The sequence below is a fragment of the Xyrauchen texanus genome, chromosome 39 (genome assembly GCF_025860055.1).
Source record: "Xyrauchen texanus isolate HMW12.3.18 chromosome 39, RBS_HiC_50CHRs, whole genome shotgun sequence".
Taxonomy (NCBI): domain Eukaryota; kingdom Metazoa; phylum Chordata; class Actinopteri; order Cypriniformes; family Catostomidae; genus Xyrauchen; species Xyrauchen texanus.
The window spans coordinates 37546264-37565406 of record NC_068314.1 but is presented as its reverse complement, the minus strand read 5'-3'; the positions used below and the strand labels follow the sequence as shown (position 1 = coordinate 37565406).

Below are 19143 nucleotides of genomic sequence, written 5' to 3'. Positions count from 1 at the left end.
ACTGCCTGGAGCGGTTGCCGCTGCCAGGGGCGCCGGAGACCCCTACAGTCCACCACAAACACTGTGGGGCGTTCCGTCCCCCAGGAGCTGGAGCACTGCCTCCGATCCACCCGGGGAGGCGCGGCTGTCATCCATTAGAGGGTGGAGGCGTGGCTGAGGACCAAGCTATGGCGCCTGTTGGCCTTTCCCTCTCTTTTTAAATGTTTTGTTAATTTGCCACAATCGACTGTTACGGCGTGCCATTTTCCAAACCAATGCATATCATGATGAAATGGGCTATACATGTGCCAACGTGTTCTAAACCTTCTTTTTAACACTCATGTTTATCTTTCATTATCTCAGTGGGACTTTGAAGCAACGAAAGCGCAGTGGACTCCAGCCCCTGAAGATCTGCAGACGGTGCAGTCGGTTCCTCTCCAGGATTGGCGAGTGAGTTCGGGCTCAAAGTCGACCAGCAGCCGCGGCTCTCACATCTGCCTCTGCAACCGCGCACCGCTATCTGAGAAGATGCCGTTCAAATGATCCCGCAACTAAACTGTGTACAAGTCAAATAGCCGTGTAGTAATTGTGTCTGTTCAGTTGGAGGTTAATAAAGTAACCGTGCAATTCATATTCTTAAATTATGGCAGAATTTGCATCACAAACAAGCTGTTTATGGAACTCCCATGACCAGACGTGTTATTTGCCTTGCTTTATATGCCACCGAGCACAGGAGGTGATGTGATGTCTCGGAGAGCTGCTGTGACTCTTGTTATCAACTTCAGAAGGCTGATCTCCTGATTGATCTTTCCTCGGGCTCCCCGTCATTCACACGGAACGCTTTCCCCATTGTTGTCCCCTTCCCTCTCCAGAGCCGCAGGACTGATTAATGGGATGGCTCTGAAAACCTTATCGCCCTGTTGTTTGCGTAGACGATACCGAACATTGACGAATGATTGGAGGTGTCACATTATATCACCCTTTCACAGACTCACCAGGTCAGGAGGTCATTTCCTCAATTTCTGCCGGTTTATTGGAGCTGGACTGGAAAAGGCCCATCAGCGTGAGATAAGATGCAGACGAGACGGCATGTGCTCTCATTGAGTCAGACTTACTAGTCTACAAGTCTGTAGACTAGCGAGGACGGTCTTGTTGGATATTCCAGAGACTTCCGTAAGAGTCCGATAGCCGGAAATGTGTACATACAAGCGCTTGAGGGTATTTCTTGTCCTGGTGGCTTTTGTGTTTTGCATATGGCCCACATGGATCCTATTTCCCCATGTCAAGGTCATACTTCATACCAAAATTTTAAAGAAAGAATAAAGAAATGTGTATATACTGTTTTATATATATATATTCTTTATTATATTGGAGCCTGTGTGGGGCCATAATGATTGTTTGCATTGTGACATGACAATCACTGACTAGGTACACCTACTTATTCATGTGATTATCTAATCAGCCAATCGTGTGGCTGCAGTGCATAACATCATGCAGATTGGGGTCAGGAGCTTCAGTTAATATTCACATCAACCATCAGAATGGGGAAAAATGATGCATGATTGTTTGTGCCAGACGGGCTGGTTTGAGTATTTCTGGGATTTTCACGCACAACAGACTTTCTTTCTTCAGCAGAACACAAATGAAGATTTTTAGGAGAATATTTCAGCTCTGTAGGTCCATACAATGCAAGTGAATGGTGACCAGAACTTTGAAGCCCCATAAAGCACATAAAGGCAGCATAAAAGTAATCCATAAGACTCCAGTGGTTTAATCCATGTCTTCAGACATGTAAAAATGTAAGTTATTTTTTGTACTATAAATCTCCACTTTAATTTTTACATCTGAAAGTCTCATGTTGTGCCTGTTTAGTTTCACGTTCACATCTAAACGTGAAAGTTAAAGTGGAGATTTAAGACTGAAAGAACTTAAATATTGATTTGTTTCTCACCCACAACAATCATATCACTTCTGAAGACATGATTACTTTTTGCTGCCTTTATGTGCTTTTTGGAGCTTCAATGTTCTGGTCACCATTCACTTGCATTGTATGAACCAACAGAGCAGAAATATTCTTCTAAAAATCTTAATTTGTTTTCTGCAGAAGAAAGAAAACCATACCAGTGGTTTAACTAATGATTAAATATTTTTTCATCCTTTAATTCTCATTGACCTTTCTGCCTATGTATTTACAATCACTTTCCACTCCAATTCACCTACAAACGAATAGCAATAAACAGTTTATCCAGCCATAATTTATTCCTCGATGCTTACAACCGAAGTGTTTCACGTCACATGCCTGAAGCAGCGCGCGAGTTTGAGCTCCACCCCCTCAGACCTTCCGAATCTCCACAGAATCCCTCAACAGATTCAGATTCATCAGCCAATCAGATTGATGGATTTGTTCCTGTGGGTGTGGCCTTCTAGCTGGCCTTGAGTGACGCGATCACGCTTTAAGTGACGGCACGAGATCTTGCTGTGGAGTCGCTGTCATCACTGCTGTTATTGCCATTGAGAAAGAGATCCTCATGGATTTAAAAACCCAAAAAGAAACAGGAAAGAAGGGCTTATTTTCACTTCAAGTAAATTGGTAAGTGCTTGAATAGTTGTTATAGCAACATCAGGAGTTTAAAGTGTAAATTAGGCTGCTGGAGCATTCAGTGTCGGATCAAGTTTTGAAAAGTAACCGTGCACACCCTGACAAAACAAATTATTGCAAGCAAAATTCAAATCACAAATATTAATAGAGTTTTTTCTTGGTATCTGACCTCCTTGGTTCTGGCTTTCATGCATGGACGTGTTTTTAAAATGTAATTTGGTATTACTAGTTGACTGCGACATAATGCATGATATCCATAGGCATAGTGTCTTATTTTAAAGATTATTTATAGGGTCTTATTTATATTTCTTCCCAATTTGTAACGCCCTATTCCCAAATCCTCATGGTGGTGTAGTGACTCGCCTCAATCCGGGTGGCAGAGGACGAATCTCAGTTGCCTCCCGTGTCTGAGACCGTCAACCCACGCATCTTATCACATGACTCATTGAGCGCGTTACCATGGAGACGTAGCGCGTGTGGAGCCTTCAGTCTATTCTCTGCGGCATCCAGACGCACAACTCACCACACGCCCCACCGAGAGCGAGAACCACATTATAGTGACCAAGAGGAGGTTACCCCATGTGACTCTACCCTCCCTAGCAACCGGTTCAATTTGGTTGCTAAGGAGACCTGGCTGGAGTCACTCTATGCATGCCCCACCGAGAGCGAGAACCACGTTATAGCGACCACGAGGAGGTTACCCCATGTGACTCTACCCTCCCTAGCAACCGGTTCAATTTGGTTGCTAAGGAGACCTGGCTGGAGTCACTCACCACACGCCCCACCGAGAGCGAGAACCACATTATAGTGACCACGAGGAGGTTACCCCATGTGACTCTACCCTCCCTAGCAACCGGGCCAATTTGGTTACCCCATGTGACTCTACCCTCCCTAGCAACCGTGCCAATTTGGTTGTTAAGGAGACCTGACTGGAGTCACTCTACGCACGCCCCACCGAGAGCGAGAACCACATTATAGCGACCACGAGGAGGTTACCCCATGTAACTACCCTCCCTAGCAACCGGCAGAATTTGGTTGCTAAGGAGACCTGACTGTGATTGTCAGCGTCAATACTCACTGAGATACCCAGAACCCCTGGAATACAGTGTTGTTATTTTTTTAATGGCATGAATCGCACTGAAGGCCAAGACTTAAAATGCACAAGTGCCACCGAGTCATATTACATGGGAGTAAATGAAGAGAGCATCTGTATTTTTGATTGAACTATTCCTTTTAATATTAATGTATGCATCATAGTATTGTTTTGAATGCAAAAATGAGGTTTGCTTCCCTACAGGTGTCCCATCTGCAATTGGTCGTCCAAACAGATAGTCCAAACTAATGCCACTGGGTGAGTCAGTGTTGTTGCGTCGAGCTAGATGGGTCGCTCAAAGCAGTTTTCCGATAGCGTCACAGACACGTTAAACTGGAGTAGGAAGTATTTTAACAGTGGGAGAAATGCACATCTGGGCTTGCTGATGCAACATTAAGCTTTAATTCACAGTTCAAGTGGCTTCTTAGATCTCAATGACAAAAATGGCCTTTTTCGTTCAGATTCCCTCTAAATATTTGCATTTTAATATATTTGTTTTTTTACTCTTAATTCTTGTCTGGGTTCTGAATGTATCAAAATCCTCAGACTGATTCTTAATTTGCTCTTTGACACTCTGCTGAGCCATCATTACAGGCCATGGACATGTCTCCGCTCTGATGTCACTGAACTCTGCGGGGCATCGGCGAGCGACCTGCCCGTATGGGGCCTGAGTTTGTAGTTAATCCTCTCTTTACCCCCCTGCCCTTGAACTAGGAGAAATGAAAGCAAACCGTCCAGCTTGTTTAAATAGGTGTAATTCTGTTTGCACATCTGACTCGGCGCACGGATTAGAACATCTGAAGCTGCAGTTGTGTGTGAATATTCGTGTTTGTCTTTTGGACGGGCACGTACGTCATCATGAACTCGATGTCAAGGCACCGAATGATGTAGAGTGAGTTCAAACTCTTAGCTTAAAGCCCTGTCTGATGTTGCCGTCCTCAGAACTCAAGAACATGTCTTTTACTTGCACGTTTGTCCGAACATGCCCAGGTACAAAAAGAAGAAATGATATAGTGTTTATTCTTTATTATATAATGAATCACATCTTTATCAGTCACATCACATTGTATGTTATTATGCATATTAAATGCAGTTTGTGAGATCTCAGTGTGGCTTATAAGCTAGACTGACCATTGAACAGACACATACATGACAGATGGACCATGTTTCCGCAGTGTTCTAGACCCTGTGTTTCAAGTGGAGGACTGACCTGCATGCCATCAGGAGGTGATTTATGTTAATACGGATGTTCTATATATTGAATGACTGACATGCTTACATGTTGTTGGTGTTTGTGGCAACAATCTCAACCTTAATTAACATGCACATGCTCTCTGTTTAGAGAAGAAAAGTCAGCCTACAGTGATAGAAGAGCATTGAGAAATGATCTGAGAGAGGGAGGGGGAGGGGGAGGGGGAGGGGGATGGATATGAACCCCTGCTTTACAATAAAGTAGAGATGAGTGATATGAACAGATGAGGGGTCAATGTCAAAAAGTACTAGTGACAGCATCACACAAATATTTTTTTACAAACATATATATGCACATAGATCCATGTTTATAAATAAATCATAATAAAAAAGCATCCCTAACTCTACACTGCTGCCCATCCCTGGTTGCTATTGCTAGGATCATTTTGGCATTTGTCATCGTTCAATAATGCAGTTTAATTACAAAACTAAATAAATGAGTAGAAGTCCCCCACTGTCTGAATGTTCAATTAGTGATAAATAAATGTCTAGTAGTTAAATACTAATTGTTAAATCAATAATTAAATAAAAATAATAAACAAATGGTTCTACACCTTTAAAGAATTGCTGTGGCTCTTTACGCCAATTGATTTGCATATGTACATTTTACGTCTTACGTAAAAATGACGTCATCGCGTGATTTTTTTTTTTCGCTACTTTTGGCGCCATTTCAGTGAGACTTTGGCGATTTTTATTTTGTATTTATTTATTTTTATTCATGCCAAACGTCTTACATGAAATTGTGTCAAAAATTACAGAATAACAAGAAGAGTTAAAAAATGAAATACAATAATTATCAAATAAAAAAACAAAAACCAGAAGGAGAGGAAAAAGAAAATCTATATAAGGTTAAACAATGAAAGCATTTTTTGACTTTTCAATGATTTTGTTTTTTTATGCCCATCAAAGAAGTTACAGTCAACCAGAACAAGTGACAATAGCAGATTCTTGCCCAAAAATGTGCATTTGTGTATAAAAAATGTACCAAGTATAATAAAGAGATTAACAATGTACTGGATTCGAGAATTTGCATTGTTATAAAGAAAAATAATATTATAAGAGTTTAAACATATTTTGACATTTGATTTTCCTGAGAGAATCATTTACAAAACTCATTCCAAAAGGATTTAACACAAAGACATTCACTAAAAGATGAACAATCATCTCTTCTGTGTCACAGAAAGGGCATTTCTTCTCAGTATTATGAATATAATTATGGAGCTATTACAAGAGTAGCATCTATGTAATATTTTAAACGTGACTTTATATTTATGGGGAAGAGACCAAAACAAATTCCAATTAACACTGTATAGCATCATATATATATATATATATATATATATATAGCATTATAGGCTCTCCTTTCAGAAGTATTTTTGTACCACTAGGGATAGCGTTGACTACAATATTATACTCTTTTAATGAAGCCCCAAAATCTAATTTACTGGAGAATTCTGAAAAAGAATAAAACTGACCATTGTCATCTATCAACTGATTAACAATATAGATATTATTTAAATACCATCTCTCAAAAAATTATGATTTATTTCTGAAAGTAATATTTTGATTATTTCAAATAAAACAATGGTGACGTGAAAGATTATGTTTGTAAATCAGTAACCATGACAACAGTGAGTTTGTAAACCAATAACCATGACAACAGTGAGTTTGTAAATCAATAACCATGATGACAGTGAGTTTGTAAACCAATAACCATGACGACAGTGAGTTTGTAAATCAGTAACCATGACGACAGTGAGTTTGTAAACCAATAACCATGACAACAGTGAGTTTGTAAATCAGTAAACATGACAACAGTGAGTTTGTAAACCAATAACCATGACAACAGTGAGTTTGTAAATCAGTAACCATGACGACAGTGAGTTTGTAAATCAGGAACATGACAACAGTGAGTTTGTAAATCAGTAACCATGACGACAGTGAGTTTGTAAATCAGGAACATGACAACAGTGAGTTTGTAAATCAGTAACCATGACGACAGTGAGTTTGTAAATCAGTAACCATGACGACAGTGAGTTTGTAAATCAGTAACCATGACAACAGTGAGTTTGTAAACCAATAACCATGACAACAGTGAGTTTGTAAACCAATAACCATGACAACGGTGAGTTTGTAAACCAATAACCGTAACAACGGTGAGTTTGTAAACCAGTAACCGTGACAACGGTGAGTTTGTAAACCAGTAACCGTGACAACTGTGAGTTTGTAAACCAATAACCGTGACAACGGTGAGTTTGTAAACCAGTAACCATGACAACGGTGAGTTTGTAAACCAGTAACCATGACAACGGTGAGTTTGTAAATCAGTAACCATGACAACAGTGAGTTTGTAAACCAGTAACCATGACAACGGTGAGTTTGTAAATCAGTAACCATGACAACAGTGAGTTTGTAAATCAGTAACAATGACAACAGTGAGGCCTGTTGGTGAAATCTTGCTAATTTAAGGGCTAGTTTACCAATTGAGACGGGGCACAGTAACACAAATCAAATTCCTCCAATTTTATTAAAAACTAAATTAGGAAATAGAGTCTGTATAGAGATTATATAGTAATCTTTTTATCCAAGTTACTTTTAAAACATGTTTGAATTACTCCAAGACCTCCATCATTAATATGATTTTTTAGAACTTATTTTTTTGATTTTGTGTGGTTTATTTTTCCCATATGAAATTATATAATAATTGATCTAATAAGGAACATGATGACTCGGGACAATCCATTACAGAAAAGAGATAAGAAACACTTGCCTTTGATAATAAAACTCAAACTTCTTTTTAATCACATCTTTAATGGGAATTAAATTAATTTCTGTAAGAACCGAATTTGAATTTAAAGAAACTTCAAAACCCAAATAATAAATTACATCTTTAAGATGAATTCCACAAATTGTTGTTTTATCTATATTTTTTTTAAAGATAATATTTCACATTTTGACATGTTGAGAGAAAGGCCAGAAATCTGAGAAAAATCTTTAATAATCTCCAATGTTTTAGGAACTTCTGATTGATTTATTAAGAAAATTGTGGTGTCATCTGCGAATTGGGAAATTTTAATTTCTTTATCTTGAATTCTAATTCCCTTTATTCTATATATGTAATTGTGTATTCCTTTGGTTTCTTGTTTAATTTAAAGATATACACAAAATGTTGAACATAATTTCAACATAATGTCTAGACAGCAAAACAAACTTACCAGTAGCTTGATAAAAAAAGAAATAAATACATATATTAAAAGCACTTTATTATATGAAGAGTTATACTTTATTGTGTTAAAAGCCTTGATAATTGTTTTACTAGTGGTTATATAACGTTCAATTTATCCCACCACAACAGGGAAAATAGATTTGTGACTGATAAACGTTTTACTGAAATAATTGTTAGATCGATACTACAAATTTCTCTCACAAAAGTCGCATCATGATTTAGACAAAAACAAAACAGCGCATTCACATTACAAAGCAAACCAAAGGAGTGTATACTTCGTTCTATTAGTGAACTATTGTCCTTTTTATTCATTATTTCTTTCTAAAAGTTGATGTACAGTCACACAATCACGTGCACGCGCCCGCGCGCGCTCACACTAGCACCTGACGTAGTTTCCCCGGTGACCTCACATCCTGTGTACGTCACTTCCTGAGCATGCTAAGGCAGATCTGGCCAGTCTCGCGCTCATCGGCTGTCAGCGGCAGCACACACACACGCGCGCACACACGACACGAGTCTGAACTCCGCGTCTCTTTGTCCGCGATTATCGCGTTCTCATCATGACACACAGGTGATCTTCAGTCCCGGTGCTTCTGGGTGAGTGTGATATATAACACACTAACATACACAAACACACACACAAGACAGAACCGTGTAGCCCTTTAAACCACTATTAAAGAGCACACCGGGTTGTGTTGGGCTGTTTTACCGTGTTTAGGACTCCACACGAGTGACTGTTGTGCTTCTGATGAAGGGCTCCGCTTCTCAGCGGTCATGTTTTGTGTTTGAGGGAAGTTCCTCTTATTTTTGACATTTGCGATGCGTTTGAAAGCACACAATGATCTGAGAGATCAGCCGGCTTGTGACTTCCCATGAGCTGTTGTAGATCTTCTTGATTTGGGGGTGAAATCAGCCATTTATAAACTACCTTTGAACCCAACATTAATGGTGTAGTTCACCCAAAAATGACAATTCTGTCATCATTTACTCACCCTCATGCTAAACACAACACAAATGAAGAATATTTCAGCTCTGTAGGTCCATACAATGCAAGTGAATGGTGACCAGAAATTTGAAGCTCCAAAAAGCACATAAAGGTAGCATAAAAGTAATCCATAAGACTCCAGTGGTTTAATCCATGTCTTCAGAAGTGATATAAGTGTGGGTGAGAAACAGATCAATATGCAAGTCATTTATTACTTTCAGTCTCCACCTTTGACCAGCCTCGATGAGTATGTGGAAGTAAAATTGGAGATTTATAGTAAATAAGGACTTTCACCCACACTTATCATATCACTTCTGAACACATGGATTAAACCACTGGAGTCTTATGGATTACTTTTATGCTGCCTTTATGTGCTTTTTGAAGCTTTAATGTTCCGGTCACCATTCACTTGCATTGTATATGTCGTGAGACATATACAATTATAGCCGAGAACCACTAATCACCACCACGAGGAGGTTACCCCATGTGACTCTACCCTCCCTAGCAACCAGCCCAATTTGGTTGCTAAGGAGACCTGACTGGAGTCACTCAGCACGCCTTGGATTCAAACTCACGACTCCAGAGTTCACCTAACTTGAACTTTGCACTGCAGCACATTTTTAATTTTCTTTGCATGAACTTGTGTGTGTTCAAATGGGAGTGAATGGAGCGTAAAGTGTAGCGCGAACGCCCCTTAAAGCGTGAATGTGCTTTGACACAGGACGAGACTGGAAGTAATGCATGTTTGCACTAGTTAATGTAGGTTAAAGTTGTACTGATGATAACGGAGCCCAAGCGTCTGGTGAAGAGGAGAGAGATTTGTGTTTGTCAGACAGGAGAGGTCAAGCGTAGGGGGGCATCTGGGGGGCATCAGACTTTGGTTTAGAAAGGGCAGCTGTCAGTCATTGCAACATTTCTGTTGAGGACAAATATTATGTATTACAAGCTGAAAAGTAATTAACGTTGGTGAATGTGTTATAAAGAGACACTGCGAGATGTGATGCAGTCATGTGCCGACTTGCATTATGTTCTTTAACAAATACTTGAACCGCTAGTTAAAGGGGCAGTTCACCCAAAAATTTAACTTCTGTGAATTTGCCTCTTCCGTAGAACACCAAAGGAGATGTTAGTCATTATATCTCAGTCACCATTCACTGTGCATCTTTTATCCATACAATAAAAGTGAATGGTGACTGAAACTAACATCTCTTTATTTTCCATGGAAGTCATACAGGTTTGCAACAACACGAAGGTGAGTAAGTGATGACAGAATTGTCATGTTTGATTGAACTGTCACTTTAAGAGTACAAGTCAATACTCAACAGTTACATTATAAATGTTGACAAAATGAATTACAATTTTGAATAAATTAAATCTGGAGTATGTACAGAATATTAAAGATAGGATGATGATATTTTCTTATTATGTAGCTTATATTATAAATATTAAAGTGTTATGATGTTATTGTTTATGTACAATGCTTATGCTTCTTGTTGGTAATAATAATAATAATAATAATGATTATTAAAACTACATTAAGAAATGACAGCAGGCCTACAATTGTATTAGAATAACTATATTAATATTATTATACTCAATTAATATTTTTCTAATAATTTAATAATAATTGCATGATTTGTGCAGGAGACACTGGTGCGCTGTTCATGGAGAAACATGTTTGCATGATTAAACTCGATTGAGAAGTGGTAGAAATATGTTGAAGTGGGGAAAAACTCCCGTCCCAAGTTGTCCAGCGCACTGGAGCACTTTGTGTGTATGTTCCCACAATCCGTGTTTGGGATTGACCGTATTCTAACAGCTGTAACCATGGAGACAATATCGATGAAGACATCTATGACACAGGCAGGTCTCATCACAATTCACACACGTTATTAAATAATCCAATCGAGGCACGAGCTCATCCATCCATTCATAATTAACCGACAGTGGCTTTGAATGTTAGTGAAAGCCCGCGAGAAGCTCCAGTGGAAGAGCGGCAGGATGTTCAGATGACCGATCATTTACATTTATGCATTTGGCAGACTCTTTTATCCAAAGTAACTTACAGTGCACTTATTACAGGGACAATCCCCCCGGAGCAACCTGGAGTTAAGTGTCTTACTCAAGGACACAATGGTGGTGACTGTGGGGATCAAACCAGCAACCTTCTGAGTACCAATGTATTATACAGAGCACTTATTACAGGGACAATCCCCCCGGAGCAACCTGGAGTTAAGTGTCTTACTCAAGGACACAATGATGGTGACTGTGGGGATCAAACCAGCAACCTTCTGAGTACCAATGTATTATACAGAGCACTTATTACAGGGATAATCCCCCCGGAGCAACCTGGAGTTAAGTGTCTTACTCAAGGACACAATGGTGGTGACTGTGGGGATCAAACCAGCAACCTTCTGAGTACCAATGTATTATACAGAGCACTTATTACAGGGATAATCCCCCCGGAGCAACCTGGAGTTAAGTGTCTTACTCAAGGACACAGTGATGGTGACTGTGGGGATCAAACCAGCAACCTTCTGAGTACCAATGTATTATACAGAGCACTTATTACAGGGATAATCCCCCCGGAGCAACCTGGAGTTGTGTCTTACTCAAGGACACAATGATGGTGACTGTGGGGATCGAACCAGCAACCTTCTGAGTACCAATGTATTATACAGAGCACTTATTACAGGGACAATCCCCCCGGAGCAACCTGGAGTTAAGTGCCTTACTCAAGGACACAATGGTGGTGACTGTGGGGATTGAACCAGCAACCTTCTGATTACCAGTTATGTGCTTTAGTCCACTACGCCACCACCACAACAAACGAGACATGTGCACATTGCTGCATGTCTCTCACATTATATTACGTGATGAACAACTTGTTGTCCAGTGCAGTTCTGTACACACAGCAAAGAGTTGCCGAAAATGCCATTGCGAGACCTGAAAATTTGCATGTGTCAGTTCGGTTATAGAATGCAGTTGTCGCTCTTGTAAGGGGGGGGGGGTTGTTTCTCCGCAATTTGGAATAGCCAATTCCCAATGCGCTCTAAGTCCTCATTGTGGCGTAGTGACTCGGCGTCTGAGACCGTCAATCCATGCATCTTATCACGTGACTTGAGCGTGTTACAGTGGAGACGTAGCGCGTGTGGAGGCTTCACGCTATTCTCCGCAGCATCCACGCACAACTCACCACATGCCCCACCGAGAGCGAGAACCACATTATAGTGACCACGAGGAGGTTATCCCATGTGACTCTACCCTTCCTAGCAACCCAACCCTACTTTTTTTATATATACTTTACATGGTTTCACTATCGAAATTCTCCTGAACTGAAGCTCAGCTACATTTATTAGGCCTCGTTTAACCTCATAATACTTCCGTTTTGATAATGGTTATTCACAACATCTAAAAGCAGAAGCAACAAAGGTTTATGAAGGGTAATTTACTCAGTAGCACTTTGAAGCAGGCAACGTTATACAAATTGGAACGTTATCTCTTGAAGGGCCACCGTTTGTCCTTTCTCTGACTGTTTTAAGGCCGCAGACTCTTTCTGGATGGGTACACCTCCAAACGACTCCTCAGAATCTCTCACTGCTTCCTCCAGGACCCCTACACTCGGGATGGGTCGATGCCGCTCTCTACGATAAATGACCACTTGATATCTTGCATTAAAGGGTCTTGAAAGCTTGTTTAATGGACTCAAAATTCTTAATTTCATCAAGGCAAATTCTGCAGGTATGCTTGATGTTTTTCTGATGTTAATCTTAATGTTGGATAACTGTAAATAACATCATACTGTAGTGTTGACACGTGCTTGTATTTATCCAGAGTTCAGATGCTGCAATAACATTAGCATCACATTAGCAGCTTCTTAAACAGGATCACAAGAGTTGGTGTCAAGTGTCCTGTGGGAATATTTCTCATGGTCAGGCGGTTTTCCTTTTCTTGTTTCTTCTGCTTTGATCATACTTTCTTGACTCAAGTCATTGACCACAATCGGATTAGAGGATTTATCTGTGATGTGCTTGACTACAGAAGAAGGCGTTTTAAAATGCTTGAGAAAAGAACACATTTGTTTTCTCTGGATCCCGAATGAAATTCGTCCAGCTGAGACTCGAGCAGCTTTGCCTTATTGGAGTGGCATCTTGGATTCCCTTAACGACTTTAAAAACGTTCAGAATTAGCTTGGCTTATTCGGTAAGCTTTTTGGGGAACATAGAAGTGTATTTCCCATTAATTACTTTGAAATAAGTTGTACGTGGTACTGAATGGTTACTGAGAGAAGATTACACGGTTGCTGTAAAGTTACCATACCACCACAGTATTACATAAGGTATCTGTAAGTGTAACTTTGTTACACTTGTGTTCTCGGTCAGAAATGACCGGCCATTGGAAATACCCCCCCCAAATAATAAAACACTGTAAAATTTAAAAGGGATGGAATGGCCAACGCGGAGTTACTCGCCAGTTCTCTGATACGCCATAGCTTGGTCCTCTGCCACTCCTCCACCCTCTAACGGACAACAGCCGCACCTCCCCGGGCAGATCGGAGGTAGTCCTCTAGCCTCTGGTGGACGGAATGCCTCGCCACGTTCTCGGGGAACAGAAGGGGTCTTTCCCGCCTGTGGCATCGGTTCTCCCGCAAGCCCCTCCCTACTCGCGGTCGGCGGTCTCGGACCCCGCCGCATTTCAGCAGCAGGTAGGGGACACCTCTGCCCCTGGCAGCTACCCTTACGCTCCAGGCGGTCAGTTAGGAGCCCCTTCTCCCCTCGCTGTCGGCGCCCGTTCCTCCACTTCCAGGCAGCCGGGCTCTTCCGTACCCTGGCAGACGGCCACGGCTGCTCCGTTGGGGTGGATGGTAGTGGCGAGAACTCTACTACGGCGCATTCCTCTTTCCCGGGTCTTCGGCACCAGTGTAAAGGGATATAAGGGAAAGGAGGAGGCGAGAACCGGCTTGACAATATAAATAATAGTTTTCATATAAAACTGAACAAAAAGACACAAACACACACACACACATGACGGTCAGCTGCCCGTAAACGATCTCTCTCTATCGCACCACCATCCGCAGTCAGCCTTTATCCCTCTCGGAGGCTTAATTAGCCTGATAGGGGACCGGGTGTGTATAATCACGACCCGGCCCCGCCTTCCGCCCTGTCACAGACACGTGCACACTCACTCTCGCACACCCGCTCGCTCGCACTCACGATGTGTGTTGAGCGCACTTTTGTTCATTGTCTTTCCATGTACACTCTGAGGAATATTTCAAGATCTGCTTGTCAAATTATGTTATATTTGGGCTTGTTTGAATCGGGATTGTCTGCTGTAATTACGATATGTCATTGTCTATGTTATATGCATGTTTCAAGAAGCAATAAGGAAAAAGCGTGACAAAGACACTCCTGTTTATTATATGTATGTGATGGTAGTGGTATTCGGCTGAACTCGGTGGTGAAGTGGCTCCCAACCCACATCCCCCCTCAGTCACGAAGCACCCCCTGGATTCGAACTAGCGAACTCCAGGGGTGGTAAATGTGGCCTTTTTATTGGCAGTAGAACATGGGCAAAACGTTCCTTATTCTCCACAATTTGGAATTCCCAGTACGCTCTGATGAATCTCAGTTGCCTCCGCGTCTGAGACCGTCAATCCGTGCATCTTATCACGTGACTTGTTGAGCGCGTTACCGCGGAGACGTAGCTCGTGTGGAGGCTTCACGCTATTCTCCGCGGCATCCACGCACAACTCACCACACGCCCCACCGAGAGCGAGAACCACATTATAGTGACCACGAGGAGGTTACCCCATGTGACTCTACCCTCCCTAGCAACCGGGCCAATTTGGTTACCCCATGTGACTCTACCCTCCCTAGCAACCGGGCCAATTTTGTTACCCCATGTGACTCTACCCTCCCTAGCAACCGGGCCAATTTGGTTACCCCATGTGACTCTACCCTCCCTAGCATCCGGGCCAATTATTTGGTTACCCCATGTGACTCTACCCTCCCTAGCAACCGGGCCAATTTGGTTACCCCATGTGACTCTACCCTCCCTAGCAACCGGGCCAATTTGGTTACCCCATGTGACTCTACCCTCCCTAGCAACCGGGCCAATTTGGTTACCCCATGTGACTCTACCCTCCCTAGCAACCGGGCCAATTTGGTTACCCCATGTGACTCTACCCTCCCTAGCAACTGGGCCAATTTGGTTACCCCATGTGACTCTACCCTCCCTAGCAACCGGGCCAATGTGGTTGCTAAGGAGACCTGACTGGAGTCACTCAGATTTTTAAAAACTGGTTTATTCAGTATTGTGAGAATCAACACAAAGCGTTTGTTTAATCGCTCCTCTTTCTTTACACGTCCGCTCTGCCTTCTTGAATAAAACTGACAAAGTTTTCCAACGTTGTTTAGAAAGTGTCCTCAATACTGTTTTCACATGTGGTTTTCATAGAACTTTTATTGTTTGACCATTTTTGTCACCTTTTATCTCCTTTTGTCCCGCTCCGTTGTATCTTTATGATGTCAAACTAAATCCCACAGCAAAACACACTTTTATTGTGACACATTAACCCGACTGTTACTCCACCGCTGAGCCCATCTAATTATTAATCCACTGCTTATCAGCTGAAATATGCCATGAGACCTCTTATCTCTGGGTTGTCTAACAGCGGAAGGGCACAAGACTAGAGCTGAGGTCAAAGTGTTGGTGACCTTCGACAGAAGAAAAAAAAACCTCTTGTTCCTACGGCTGTGATTTAAGAATGGTATAAAGAAAGCACATCAAACCCAAACAGCAAATTAACCCTTTTTCCTCTGAAGGCTTTCGTGAATTATTGCGAGAGCCGTCCCAGGTCATTGCGTAAATTGTTGGTGGTTGTGGTGCGGTTTGTCTCGGGGTGGGCGGAGCGGTTTCACTTCTGGAAAGCGAGACAGCAGTCCTTCTGATTGCTTGTGTTCTTGCCTGTAAATGGAGCTCTTACAGAATACTGACTCAGCGAACAGACTTCTCAAAAACTTTGACAATCATTCATCTGGGAAGTCTGAATAAAGTGATGTGTGTACAGGTCACCCTTTAGTGCGGTCGTACCTGAATTATTAGTTGTCTGGGACTGATCTCGTCCACAGGAGTTTAACGTTACTGAAAAGTGATCGACTGATATATCAGTCAAAGGGGTTTTAAAATGATTGACTAAATTCTTCCATGTGTTTATTTATTAAAATGATGCCCAACAAAATGTCGACTGAGTGATGACTCAAGCTTACAGTGGGGAAACACGACAAATGTCCTTCGTTGGCCAACTTAAAATGTTTCTTTTCTCTCTCTTATGTGACATACAATCCTATCCACTCCTCGATGGTCTGGGAAGTCACTACGCCACCACAAGGACTAACCGTGCGTTCACACCAGAAGCGGCGAGAGCGTCAAAATTCGCTCTGGCTGCCCTGCCTTCAACGCTCGAGGACGCTCGTGGACGCTCTGACGTAGTTGAAATAGGCGGCAACGTTTGTTCAGAATGCTTTGTTTTGTGAACTATATTTAAAGGGGCCACAATTTAAACATCCAGACATGTCGACCATTTACCGACCGATCACAAGTAGCGTATATCCTCATGAACTCTTTAAAATTGATCGATGGCAGAAAGTAATTAAAATTATAGTTGTTTGTTATCAAAATAAAATACATTTGTAATAATAACTGTGGTCTTGGTTGTGTTATATCCCTGTAAGCAAACAGGGACAGATCGTATATTACAGGGAAACCCGTCACGGCAATAATCAGTTTCTCCTCCATTTTATCTTCGGAACGAATGTTCGGTGGGAACCAAAGTTTACACGGTTGTGTTCTCTAGACTTCGCTAGAGCGGAGCACTTCTATATTCCAATAGGTTGCTGCCGAACCGCGTCACAGCTCATTACCATAATGTTGACTGCACTTGAACTTTCATCTGACGCCCACACCGCCCAAGAGACGCTGGCTGTCATTGAAAATTAATGACTTCCGGTCGATTTGAAGCTCTCGCCGCCTCTGGTGTGAACTGTGAAGAGTGTATTGGGGAAAAAATTGGGAACGTTTTGCCCATGTTCTACTGGACCCAGAAGGTCAGTTTTTATGGATGTAGGGACTATGTCACTGTACAAATTAACAAACAAACAAACAAACGAAATAAACGCCAGTAAAATGTAGCGATAGGAAAAAGTTAACATTCATCAAAGAGCACGAACGAGGTAAATCTCAAGTTTTTAGCAGAAATAACAAAAGCAATCAAAGCGTGGGCACGAGCGGAATAAATGGCAGAGCTCTCTACTTTCGCCATTTCCGGGTCTTTCTGTGGAGTGGTGGCGATAGTGGGCTAAGGCACATAACTGTTCATCAGAAGGTTGCTGGTTCGATCCCCACAGTCACCACCATTGTGTCCTTGAGTAAGACACTTAACTCCAGGTTGCTCCGGGGGGATTATCCCTGTAATAAGTGCTCTGTAGAATACATTGGTAATCAGAAGGTTGCTGGTTCGATCCCCACAGTCACCACCATTGTGTCCTTGAGTAAGGCACTTAACTCCAGGTTGCTCCGGGGGGATTGTCCCTGTAATAAGTGCTCTGTAAGTCACTTTGGATAAACGCGTCTGCCAAATGCATACATGTCTTTAAACGGTGGTGACGGGATCTGACTGGTTCTTCGTGTAGTGACGTGTAGTTGACTGATGATGATTGATGTGATAATCAACCAATTGCAAGACCTGAGAGTTTTGACAGCAGAGAGAGTGAAAGTGAAACAAAACGCATCTCTCGGGTCGTAACGGTGGTGTAAGAAATGAATTCTGTAGGTGTTTTTTTTGGGGGGCGTAAAACATGTATATGTTGAAAGCGTGCACTGGTCATTGCAATATCTTGCCTTCGGTTCTCTTGTTTTTAAAGAATGCCCTTTAATGGTTCTCTTGGCCATTTTTGAACGTGCAGAACATTTTAAATGCGTGCATTGGCGTTAGTTTCACGTGACGTGTTAATCTCCAGTATATCTGTTTCTGGTGCTTTCAGAACAGTGTTTTGTTATTTGAGTTATATTGCCGATTTGAAGGTGGGACAGTTAATCATAATCGCCATTATCTGTTTGACAATTAATCATCAGCCGAATGTCATAGTTGTGTCAGCCCTACATGACACTATTGATCTAAAGGGGATGGGAAAGGGGTAGTGTGCGTGTTCATGGGGCGTTGCTTTTTGCCGTTTCTTTCAACACTGAAGGTGGCAAAAGAAAGAAAAAAGGCAAAAATGCCAGTTGCAGTAAGACATTAACAATGGAAGTGAATGGCGCCCATCCATAAATGCTAAATACACTTTTGTCACTGTCACTTTTATGTGTTCTCTCATCGTGAGGTTCTTATTAAGATGCTTGAAATCATTGAAAATGTTCCGCACACATGTGATATTTAATTAAAATTTGCTTTGTCTTTTTCCCCACAGGTGTCCAGGTCAGTGTGGTGAGAGCGAGCACAAGAGAGCGGGAAAGGGGAAGGGATTACCCAGGGTCACAGCGCCCAGAGTCTGAAGGTAAATGAACAAGGGTGTGTCAAAATAAGTCACGTTTACTATGACGCCTTCAGAGCCTTCACAAAGAATTGTTTGTGAATTGTGTTTACTGTATTACACATTAGGACTTACAGACTCTTGGCGCTCGTAGATCTCATTTCGTTTTTTGTCTTCTGAAATTTCTTGTAATAATGTTTCACCAGTGGAGTGGTCCAAAACACTTTAAACATCAGTATTACACATTGAAGATCGTGCAAGTCTATCCCTCACAGCCTCGTTGTCATTCCTCTGAAAAATGCCAGAATTAGTACCGTATGTACAAAAAGTACATACGGTACTGCTGTATTGTGTGGTTACAAACGGTACTCCCATTTGGCTGTGGCAAGGCATTTCTAGGTGTGTTATCGGAGCACTTATGTTTAACTCTTTCTTCCTTTCCTCTGTCTGTTAGTTACAAGTTGATATATTACTGTGATG

General features: G+C 41.7%; 2 protein-coding genes and 1 long non-coding RNA gene across 8 annotated transcripts in view; 2 read left to right on the top strand and 1 right to left on the bottom strand.

Annotated features, from left to right (window-relative positions):
• The window catches only part of tmem44 (transmembrane protein 44), a 22714-nt gene extending 21150 nt beyond the window's left edge, over nucleotides 1-1564 (top strand). For all 5 annotated transcript variants that reach the window (XM_052110876.1, XM_052110877.1, XM_052110875.1 and 2 more), the window contains one exon: nucleotides 343-1564. In XM_052110876.1, the coding sequence (XP_051966836.1) occupies nucleotides 343-522 (180 nt within the window). In that variant the 3' untranslated portion in view covers nucleotides 523-1564. The remainder of the gene's footprint in view (nucleotides 1-342) is intronic.
• The window catches only part of LOC127632346 (uncharacterized), a 115814-nt gene extending 104320 nt beyond the window's left edge, over nucleotides 1-11494 (bottom strand). The window contains exon 1 of the long non-coding RNA XR_007969087.1: nucleotides 11422-11494. This is a non-coding gene — a long non-coding RNA (uncharacterized LOC127632346). The remainder of the gene's footprint in view (nucleotides 1-11421) is intronic.
• LOC127632326 (polyamine-transporting ATPase 13A3-like) overlaps nucleotides 8600-19143 on the top strand; it is a 53075-nt gene continuing 42531 nt past the window's right edge. For both annotated transcript variants that reach the window (XM_052110851.1, XM_052110849.1), the window contains exons 1-2: nucleotides 8600-8745; nucleotides 18601-18687. The gene's annotated coding sequence lies outside the window, so the exon portion shown is untranslated. The remainder of the gene's footprint in view (nucleotides 8746-18600; nucleotides 18688-19143) is intronic.